Genomic DNA, 11,993 nt, shown 5'->3' with positions numbered 1-11,993 from the left:
TGTTGGTGATTCTGTATCAAAGAGCTATATACACATTAAATAACTTAGTGAAATGCAAGTATTTCTGTAAGAAGGAATTTGAACATTACTTAAATAACTACAGTGAGAATTTTTGCATAACATAGAGTTTTATGATACAGAGACTAGCACTGTACTTCACAAACAGCAACCACTGTATGGAATAGTTCCATTTAATATAGCTCATCTCAGATATTCCATTAGCCAGGGGGAAGTAAATCCTGATGTAGAATTAAGTGGTTTTGCTCTAATAAGAGGGAGAAAATGCCATACTCCAATCTCTCTGACAAGAGGAGTAAATCCATGGGAAAACCATAGGAGATTTCAGCTTTGAAAAAGAAAGGAAAGCAAAAAACAAAACAATCATAATCTCTAAAAATGTTGTATGGTGGCAAATTCTGGGCAATGGGATAAAATATCTAAGTATATAACAAGCAAGAGGTCCAGAACAGAGATTTCTAGAAACAAACCAACATGCAAACAACAACAGTTGCAGAATTATAACATTAAAAGTAAAGTCAAATTTGAAGGTCAGAGAAAAAGTCTGGAAATAGAATATACGAAAGCTAAAATTGGTGTTTTTCAGGCATTTTGTGTATGAATGTACTTGAAATGACAGTGCAATTTGAAACATATGGAAGTAATGATGCTGAACCAGCTGACCAGAATAGGCATTACAAAATATAGCTTAGTCTCAGTACATAGACAACTCTGTTTTATTTTTCAGTTCACATTTACATAACACCTTACAAGTGCCATATACGAGGGAACATAGGGGTATAGAAAACAGAGCCACTATTGAAGAAGTTTACAAAACACAGAGGAGAAATATAAGTACACTGTATATACAATGTGATGTGTTCCAAGACAAGATAGATAAAAAAGAAATACAAGTACACTGAAGTATATACAATGTGATATGCTTCAAGACAAGATAGGTTCTAAGCTTGGAAATAACAGGATCAGTATTTCACATTCTGATGGCAAATGAAGATCTCTTTGAGGAAATGATACCTAAAGAGAACCCTGAAGGATCAACAGGCATTGGTCAGTGAAAGGACTAGCCTTTGCTGAGGAGACAGCATGTAGAAAATAGGAAGAATTGTAAGCCATTAATGTTAGTGGAACTTAAGTTTTGAAGAAGGTAAGAAACTGTAAGTGATGAGGATAAAAAATAAGGAAGGTCCTGTCCATGAAGAGCCTGGCAACCACACGAAAGATACTGATCTTTATTAAGGAACAGTTAACACTGGGAGAGGAGAAGGTTGGGAGGGAGCTTGCTTTCACTTTGAGCGCATGGTCTGTAATGTGTCTGTAGAGCTTCCAACAGCTGATGCATATAAAGAATGTTTTCTATTGGGAATAGTTCAGGCTTTGAAATGCATCATACAAATGACAATCAAATCAATACACTGATTGAAATCACCCTTGGAGAATATGGAATTGGAAACATCACAAACAAAACAAGAAGGGAGAGGTCTCAACATAGAATATTGGGGAACTGCAATACTTCATAGATAGAGAGTGAGGAGAATGTGAAGGATACTGGAAAGAGAAATCTAAAATGAGGAGAAAATCAGAATGATAGCATGGAATCCATTTGAAGAATGACTGAAATTTAATTTAAAATATATTGTGGGGACTTCACATGAGTGAGGATGGCTAGCATTGAAAAGACTAAGAACAACAAATGATGGCAAGGATGCAGAGAAAGGGGAACCCTCCTACACTGCTGGTGGGAATGTAAGCTAGTTCAACCATTGTGGGAGGCAATATGGAGGTTCCTCAAAAAGCTCAAAATAGAAATACCATTTGACCTGGGAATCATACTCCTAGGAATTTACCCAAAGAATACAAGTTCTCAGATTCAGAAAGACATATGCACCCCTATGTTTATTGCAGTACTATTTCCAATAGCCAAGACATGGAAGCAATCTAAGGGTCCCTCAGTAGATGAATGGATAAAGAAGATGTGGTACATATACACAGTGGAATACTATTCAGCCATAAGAAAGAAACAAATCCTATCATTTGCAACAACATGGATAGAGCTGGAGGATATTATGCTCAGTGAAATAAGCCAGGCAAAGAAAGACAAGTACCAAATGATTTCCCTTATTTGTGGAGTATAACAGTGAAGCAAAACTGAAGGAACAAAACAGCAACAGACTCACAGACTCCAAGAAGGGACTAGTGGTTACCAAAAGGGAGAGGTGTGGGGAAGAGGGAGAAGGGGATTGAGGGCTATTATGTTTAGTACACATGGTGTGGGGGGTCACAGGAAAAACAGTGTAGCACAGAGAAGGCAAATAGTGAATCTGTGGCATCTTACTACACTGATGGGCAGTGACTGCAATGGGGTATGGGTGGGGACTTGATAATATGGGTGAATGTAGTAACCACATTGTTTTTCATGTGAAACCTTCATAAGAATGTAGACCAATAATACCTTAATAAAAAAATTTAAGAAAAGGAAAATAAAACTAAAAGAATAAAATACATTGTGGGCATGTCCTGCAAAATAACCACAGAACTGTTCCATGGGCTTCAACAGTAGTGAAGTTGCAGGTGTGAGGAAAAGCAGTGGTGTGTCGGGAGTGAATGTCAGGGTTCAGAGGTTTAAATCTTATACTGAGAAGAGGTAAGAAGAGAAGGAGCAAACACTTTATCTTTTCAAAGGAATTGAAAAAATGAAAAGGCACAGCCTAGAAGAATATAGTTAGTGGTATGAAACGTAATTTTAGCTTCAAGAGCTTTCAGAGAAATGGACTACAGTCAATAAACTGAAAAATCACATGAGTGGATATGAAAATATTCCTTTTGTAAATATCTTGAACATGATGACTTTTTACACTATAGATAAAATAGGTGTATATATATATATATATAACATCTTTGAGTTAAGAATGAGGAATACAGGCAGAGAAGAATAAAGACACAAAGGAAAATCTCAGGCTTCTGAGTTGTGTATTTTTGTTATTGTAGTGTGTTTGTTTTCCAGGAGGAATGTATCTTACCCTTAAAACAATCTCCTGAGAGTCACAATTGAAGGGAACTCATGTTCTCAATTATCTGGATATGCCCCATATCCAAGGCATGTTGGATAAAGAATGTTTAATTGCATGTGAGATAACATCATCTTTTTTACCCTAATGGATTTGTAAATCCAATCCATGTTACGAATTACAACCAGCTACATTTTTATATTCTGAAGGGCAAAGAATGATGTGAAAAAAATTTGTTTTACATGAATTCTGAAGTGAAAGTCACTATTACTCATACATGTAAGATTGAAGACTACTGGAATAGTGGCAATATTGATTATGTTGGGAAAGGAGAAAACTAATGTAGCTGGTTTGCTTGGCTTTTATATGTATAGTCTTTTGCTGCAGAAGTTAAATATCTACCTCCTCCTAAACTCTCTCTGATTCTTACATGCTTCCTGAGCAGAGGTGAAAGTCAGTGATGAGAAACTACACAGAAATAACAACTTTTACCCTGCTGGGACTCACAGATGATCCTCAACTGCAAATCCTGCTTTTTATCTTCCTATTTCTCACCTACATGTTGAGTGTAACAGGGAACCTGACTATTATCACCCTCACATTGGTGGACTCCCATCTTCAGACGCCTATGTACTTTTTCCTCAGAAATTTTTCCTTCTTAGAAGTGTCATTTACCACTGTTTGTATTCCTAGATTCCTGTACAGCATGTCAACTGGGGACAATACCATTACCTACAATGCTTGTGCCAGTCAAATATTTTTTGATATTCTTTTTGGAGCAACAGAATTTTTTCTCCTGGCAGTCATGTCCTATGACCGCTACATTGCTATCTGTAAACCCCTGCATTACATGACCATCATGAACAGTAGGGTCTGTACCTTATTAGTCCTCTGCTGTTGGGGGTCTGGCTTGGTGATCATTCTCCCACCCCTTAGCTTGGGCCTCCAGCTTGAATTCTGTGACTCTAATGCAGTTGATCATTTTGGCTGTGATGCAGGTCCTCTCCTAAAGATCTCATGCTCAGATACACGAGTAATAGAACAAGTGATTATTCTTGTGGCTGTATTTGGACTCATCATCACCCTAGTGTGTGTGATTCTGTCCTACACACACATCATCAGGACAATTCTCAGGTTCCCCTCTGTCCAACAGAGAAAAAAAGCCTTTTCCACCTGCTCTTCCCACATGGTTGTGGTTTCCATTGCCTATGGCAGCTGCATCTTCATCTACATCAAGCCCTCTGCTAAGGAGGAGGTGGCCATAAACAAAGGCGTCTCAGTGCTCACTACATCTGTTGCCCCCTTGTTGAACCCCTTCATTTACACCCTGAGGAATAAGCAAGTGAAACAAGCTTTTATTAATTCCATAAAGAAGATTGTAATTCTCTCAAAGAAATAAAAGTTTTGATGAATAAAAGTAAAATGATAGAAGAAAGTCCCCTAAATATTTAACTACAGCTTCTAGCTTATTTCAATGCTTTGTGCCTATAATTCAGTCATATTAACCTTACCAAAGACATTTAATTCGCACCCTACTCTCACCTTAAAGCAAACTCCTTCTTCTTCTTTCAAACCAGACTCATAAGTGTTGTTTTCCCTCATCATGAAACTACAAAATGTATTTCCAAGGAACTAAATGTTTTCATTTTTACCCAATCTTTTTTTCAATGCTATGGTGCAAAAAGGAAAGTAGTAGTATTTAAAAGTATATGAGTTTTCTCGAAGATACATTATGTAGTAATAGCACAAGTTTCCCCTCAAAAGCAAAATTATCAAAATTATCCTAAGTAGTAGCAGATTTCTTGTCAGTGAAGAAAGAAAAGAAGAATGAATGAAAGATGAAAGAAATGGAGGGACAGAAGAAGAGAGGAAGGAAGGAGAGAGAGAGAGAGAGAGAGAGAGAGAGAGAGAGAGAGAGAGAGAGAGAGAGAGAGAGAGAGAGAAGCCAAGAAGCAAGAAAGCAAACAAGAAAAACAAAAAATATTCCTTTACTGATTATACTTCCATCTTTTAAATTAAATCATTAATTATTCTGACTAATAGACAAAAGGTACAAAGAATCATTTGTTAAAGGAAAGTTTAAAAGATTACCTCTGACATTAAATTAAGAACTCAGGGATTATTTACCTTAAAATTTAAAGGTAAGTTTTGAAATCACCATTTAACACATTTTTTTATTAAAATGTTTTGATATACAATCTCATGATGCTTTACACACACAGCACAGTGGTTCAACATTTCACCCATATTACTGAATGTTCCTAACATTCCATTTAATGCTCTTTTAAATTATTTCTATTGCCATAATTTTGAAAACTATTGCTTTTATTGAATTACTAATGATATGTCAAACTTCAATCATTGTTATTAATGCCCTTGCCAATGCTATAAATCATGTTTTATTTGTATCAAAATATAGACAGAAGAAGATTGAGTAAATTTTTCACCATATAGAGAGCAAACCATGAAGCCTGAATTCTTACTCAAGGCATGTTCAGCCCACAACAGTCCACTACCCTTCAAACAGCAGTGTGGTTTAGGAGAGAGCAGGATTAGAAAAGACACTGGAATTGGAAGTATGACATATGGAAGCTGACATGCTAGTAGGGGTCTCTCTCTGCAATAATATACTCCTAGCTTATCAATGTATCTTCTTATCTTTGCATATTAAGTTATTTTATTGACATCAAGGAAGAAAATCTAACGGACTCAACATTTTGGAATTTATGTAATAGATTTTACATACCAAGATCTGGTAGCATATTTATTATTTTTTTTAAATATTTTTTTGCTTTGCTTACTTAAGATTTTATGTTTTGATTAAGGAAAAAGATGAGATATTGCAGTTATCATCTCCCTGCCATCTTTGAAGCATATTTATTATCAGGATGACCTCCTAGAGTGTTCACCAAAGAGCCCTTATGTATCTGAAATCACTATAAGAAATTTCTGAATAAAGAAATTGGTACAAGAGACTCTAAAATATTTATTTTTAGGACCAAAGTAATTAGGTGACATTTTGTAATGTGTTTCATTTAATGACAAGTTCATACTTAGTGAATGTAATGATTATTTTTGATATATTTGCAAAAGAGAATTAAATAATTTTCAGTTACTTAACTCAGATAATGAGCTGTAGAACCTCTAAGTTAAAATAAGAAAAAGCTCAGGATATCATTATGTAAAATTGAAGAAGTTACAGAAGTGGGAGCCCAGAAACTAAGCCAGGTAGCATTATTCCAACCTTATTCACCTGTGAAGTTAAAATGTTCTATCCACAAATAAATGCAAAACAATGATTATTAGTAATTAATATTGAAGCACTGAAATTTCACTCAGGGATTATAACTCTGGGGAGGGGGAATCCAGGGGCACATACCTTTAAATCGAAATCAGTCAAAGGGAAAATAAAGTTTAAAACCCATCTATTGCTTCCAAGCAGTCATCCCATGTTTCTCTCTTCTGCTGTGGCAGAAACAAGCACATCCTTCCTCCAACCTCTCTGGTCCAGATAAGCTCTCACTTGTCGATGTATTTACCCACTGATGAGGAGATGGACCACTTCTCTCCACCCACTAGAAACAACACTGACATGGAGATGCACTAAAGCCAGGCAAGAGATTCTGGAAATACTGCAATTTTACCCACAGGGATATAAAGTAACATTCTTTTAAAATCAGCATGTCTTCAGGTTCATTAATAATGCAGAATGTGTCAAAATGTCCTTTCTTTCTAAGGCTGAACACTATTCCATTGTGCATGTCCACCACATTTTCTTTATCCATTCACCTATCAATGGCAACTTCAGCGTTGCCATATCTTGCCTATTGTGTTTAAGGCTGCAGTGAACACAGGAGTGCAGATATCTCTTTAAGATTCTGATTTTAATTCTCCTGGATAAACACCCAGAAGTGGACTTGCAGAATGATATGGCAATGCTAGGTTTAGTTATGTGAGGAAATAACATACTGTCTTCTGTAGCTGTGGCACCATTTTAGATGGCTACAGGAATGCACAAGATTTCTCATTCTATCAACCCTTGTTATTTTCTGCTTTTGGATATATCTCCATCTTAAAGGGAGGGATGAGAAGGGCATTTTATTCTCTATCATATATGTAAGGATTAAAAGTATCCATCTTTTGTATTTTGTTTGTGTGAAAATGGCCATTCTTAAAATGTAGGATATTAAAACAACCATTTCTCTAGAGAAATCCAGAAATATGTACATATATTTTAATAATGAAAGTTATGATCAGTAACTCCCTTTGTGGAAATTTGTTCTCAAAACTTAATAGGACAATAATGCCAAGATGTCTATGTGTGTCTATGTTTTCTATCATTTTTATAAGAGGGGAATTTAAATGCTCACCAGGATGAATTGGATTCATTATGGCATAAGAGGCATAAACAATTTGAGGAAAATAGGAAGTGCATATGTAGAAGGAATTTGTTTAAGTATCTCAGGTACTTCCTGTGAGAATAAAATCATTACTTGTAAAAGTAGGTGCGGATATTTATGCTTGTCTCACTGATTTATTGTTTGTCTTCATTTTGTCAGTACATAAGGTCTGTCAAAAATCATCCACCAGAAATGAAAATAGCACATCAGTAACAGATTTCATCCTTCTGGGTCTGACCAATAATCCAGAAGTGCAGGTTGTGATTTTCCTCTTTTTATTTCTCACATATGTTCTGAGTGTTACTGGAAATCTCACTATCATTGTTCTCACCCTGCTGGATTCCCACCTGAAGACCCCCATGTAGTTCTTCCTCAGGAATTTCTCCTTCTTAGAAATTTCATTCACTTCTGTGTATAACCCTAGATTTTTGATCAGCATCCTGACTGGAGACACATCTATTTCCTACAATGCTTCATCCTCCTTGGTTTGGCGGAGTTTTTCCTTCAGGCCTCTATGTCCTGTGATCGCTATGTGGCCGTCTGCAAACCTCTACATTATACAACCATCATGAGTAACAAGATCTGCTGCCAGCTTGTAGTTGGCTCTTGGCTGGCTGGCTTCTAGGTGATCTTCCCCCCGCTGACCATGGGGCTGCAGCTGGATTTCTGTGACTCCAATGTCATTGACCACTTCACCTGTGATGCTGCTCCTTTACTGCAGATCTCTTGCACAGACACCAGTACTCTCGAGCTCATGAGCTTTGTTTTAGCTGTGCTTACGCTTATGTACACATTGGTGATAGTAATTCTCTCCTACTCTTATATCCTCAGGATAATTCTGAGAATCCCTTCAGCTCAACAAAGAAAAAAGGCTTTCTCAACCTGCTCCTCCCACATGATTGTTGTCTCTCTCTCTCTTACAGAAGCTGCATCTTCATGTATGTGAAAACATCAGCAAAGAAAGAGGTTGCTTTGGCAAAGTGGGTAGCTATGATCAATACCTTTGTTGCTCCTATGCTGAATCCATTTATTTATACATTAAGGAACCAGCAGGTGAAACAAGCACTTAAGGATGTTGCGAGAAAGATACTTTCCTCAAATGTATTGATCTGGTTTCAGTTTACAACTACAATATCCACCCAACAATTTTTGCCAGAGAACCAATAAAGAATAAATTGTTTTGTTCCTTCTCTCTTCTTATTTTTATCATTTCTCAGAAATATTACTTTTTATGCTATTTTGGATTCAGTTTTCTTGCAAATTTAAGCACAAAATACTATGGAATGATCTGTATCATTTTACTTTGGTATATCACAAGGAAATGACTAGTCATATCCTATATTAATGTATGCACTTCAAATATCATACATTGTTGGTATTTATCACTGCCTAATTTATTCTAAAGGAGATGGCAATGGACATTTCTAGCTTTTAGATCACATAAGTATATACACTGTATCTAGCTATGCTTGTACTTACATTTATTTATATGTACTTAATTAATTTGTATGTGTATACGTATATATATTTCTGTGTGTGTATATATATATATTTATATATTTATGTGTGTGTGTATATATATATATATCCTGCTTTAGTTTTTTGCTTTAAATGATACTCGGAGGAAACATATTGAATATGAGGATAATTGATATAAAAACAACACTAAATTAAGAATACAGCAATGTCAACCAGGGGGACAGTAATTTTTATATTAATGAAGAAATTCAACTCCCAATTTAATTTCATTATCGAATTAAAAATAGAATTACAGCTTATCATATGACAACAAAGCATTAAGAGGTAGAATAATTATTAGTAGTTTTTATTTTTCCTTTAAATAAACTTATTTTTTTTTAATGTACAAGTGCTTACATGAAAATAATAAATTAAAAAACTATGCCCTTAGGAACAATTTCCTGAGTATAGAACTTGTCTAATTAGGATTAGTACTTATAAGAAAGGCAATAATCTTTCTATAAAACAATTTTTGAAAGAGCCAGCATTGTTTGGCTTGGTAATGATGCTCTCTGGGGATCACGACCTGAGACTGTGGTTCATAACTCTATACCCATACAACATCCTAGGTAACAGTATTACTACCTCTCTTTTATAAATTGCCTTAGTCTAGTTTTGATAGTATTCACCTACTGTAGTATGTGGGGTTATATTGTTGTCACTGCATGTAAAAATATAAAACCAAATGATGAAAAAAATTAGATTGATTAGGAAGACTTATAAATTCTAGAATAATTCTCCTTACCTTGGAGGCCAGAAAGAAGGGTTCATGTGTGCCATGACTTACTGTTACTCAGTCTCAGTCTTGATGCTTCTTTTCTCTATCATAACTTTATGTGTTTAAATTTTCTCTCATTGTTCCTTAATGCAGATACTCTTTGCTGCATGATAGATAGCATTGCACTTTGCAGCATCCAATTCACTCCTTTTTCAGTTCATGAAACAAAGAAAAGAATCTCCTGGCTACCAGCTACAATAAAAGTGCCAGTTTAAAAAACTGACTGGGCCGTCTATGGGTGTTAATCACTTACCATCTCTTTAATCCAAGAGGATCAGTTACGTGTTTCTCTGCCACAGCATATTGATTTAAATGTGCTGGTGTTACTAGGTCACTAGGTTCGTGCTCTGGTGCTGTCCTTTACAGATGTGAGACTTTACTTGTTATACTAAAAGTAGTTAATAATGTTATCTATTGCTATTTTTATTGTTATTATAATTTTATTGCCATATCTATCTGACTGCATCATATTATTTACTGACAGGTAGAGATGAAGGTTGGCAGCTCTGTTTGTTTAAAAATGAGAGGGAAATAGTTCTTGAATAAAACACTATCCAAATTATATCAGTCAACTTCATTCAGCCCACTTGTTTGTATGGAAAGCATGCAAACTTGCAGATGCAGAGACCCTTAGTAGATAAAGGTCACCTAAGCATGCATATCAATATTCTTAAACAGTGGCACCCTCCTGGTAAATATATGATAGTGAAGGGTTACCCCTTTGCCTTGTCCAAGTGACATATTTGATCAGACCTGATTTCTACCATCATAATCATAAGAGAGTTAAATACATAAATCACAATATCAATTTTGTCACTTACAGAAGATTACTAGTGCCTGGGAGCCTTATGTAGAAGCTGCATTCTTAGCATCAGTATACTAAGGAACTGAGGACAATAGAATGGTATAGATAATGAATATCAATTTTCCCCTTGTGTGTTTTTTTTTTCTTCTTTTTACCTAGACATGAAGACATCCCCTTCTGTGACAGCACCTGGGGCACGTTCAAATGCTCCAGACCCACTGTGTTTTGTCATTAGGCTCCACTAAATCAGTGCCACTAGATTCTGATGTTAGATAATCTGTTTTTATTGAAGTATAGTTGATATACAATGTTATATTGATTTCAAGTATACAACACAGTGATTCAACAGTTACACACATTATTAAGTCCTCGCCCTCACTAGTGCAGAGGGTGAGCGGTGTGGCTCCTGTGTCTATGGGGGAGGGCTCATCTCAGACTGTGCAATAGTCCTGGATCCTGGGTCAGTGTTTGGTCTGCTGCTTGGGTGGGCCTCTGTGGATGACGTGAAGGTTCCTATGGCCAGGATTCTCACTTGGCCCTGGTCAGCTAGCTCACTACACATGTGTGTGCAATATGGTGTTACTGACTCTATATACAGTGCTGTGGATGACAGTGGCATGGCTGCAGGCTGCAGGAGAGCAGAGATGAGACTGGAGTGGTGGCAGCACCAAGGACAGAGACTGAGACGGCTACAGGGATAGAGAGGCTTAGAGGCAGAGACCGGCTTGCTTCATGCAGACTTCTTCTGAGTGGACAGGATTTTAGTGATTGACCTGTCACTGTGGAAATAAAGTTGGGTATAACCCTTTCACCCCAAAAACATTCTAGTGTCATTTGTTTGGTCACACTGAGTCCATAGTGAACTTGTCTGAGGCTGAAACCCATTGGCAGGACAGCCTGGGAGCTGAGTCAGAGGAGCTAGCCTGGGGCCTGGCAACACAGTGCCAGCCTGGAGCTTAGGGCCACAGGGGCTGGCTGGGTGCTGAGTCAGAGGAGCTAGCCTGGAGCCAAGGATGCGGCTAGAACTTTTTTAGTATGTTAAGTCTAGTTGTTTTACCCACTAGGATTGTATTTAATTCCACTCTGGCCTGTACCATTCTTGTTAATCCATCCCTCAGTTTCTATCTTCAGTCTTCAGAGTACATCTTCAGAGTATCACAGCTGGCTACTCTGTGGCTTGCTTGTCAGAGATGAGTTGGAAATGAGCCACTTAAATGCTAACAGGTGATTTTTCTCAGCTCTGCGCCTCGCAGCCTATCTCCCTGTGTTCCTGGAAGAGGAGGTGGCACAGTGACTGGGACATACACCCTCTTTGTCTTTGATTCCTTGTGATTCTTTTAAACTCAAAAACACTGTCACCAAATACACCAGCTATGCAGTTAGTATCACTCTCGTTAGTTAACACAGTCTATTGTTAGAATTGTTCATCTCACCCTTCAGTCTCCCCTGTAGCAAGACAAGGGTTTCCC

General features: G+C 36.9%; 1 protein-coding gene and 1 pseudogene across 1 annotated transcript; both read left to right on the top strand.

The window, feature by feature from the left end:
- Positions 1-3,483: 3,483 nt before the first annotated feature.
- LOC130679064 (olfactory receptor 6C2-like) lies at positions 3,484-4,422 on the top strand. Its single transcript, XM_057486785.1, has one exon. It carries the CDS (start codon positions 3,484-3,486, stop codon positions 4,420-4,422), a length of 939 nt encoding a protein of 312 aa, XP_057342768.1.
- Positions 4,423-5,487: 1,065 nt separating this feature from the next.
- On the top strand, positions 5,488-8,590 carry LOC118909976 (olfactory receptor 6C76-like; annotated as a pseudogene).
- Positions 8,591-11,993: the final 3,403 nt, after the last annotated feature.

The sequence above is a fragment of the Manis pentadactyla genome, chromosome 10 (genome assembly GCF_030020395.1).
Source record: "Manis pentadactyla isolate mManPen7 chromosome 10, mManPen7.hap1, whole genome shotgun sequence".
Taxonomy (NCBI): domain Eukaryota; kingdom Metazoa; phylum Chordata; class Mammalia; order Pholidota; family Manidae; genus Manis; species Manis pentadactyla.
The sequence above is the reverse complement of the archived record's forward strand: the minus strand, read 5'-3'. Positions and strand labels throughout refer to the sequence as shown.

What these genes read in the sequence shown, in the direction of transcription:
- LOC130679064 (XM_057486785.1), top strand. Translation starts at nt 3,484, where the DNA reads ATGAGAAACTACACAGAAATAACAACTTTTACCCTGCTGGGACTCACA.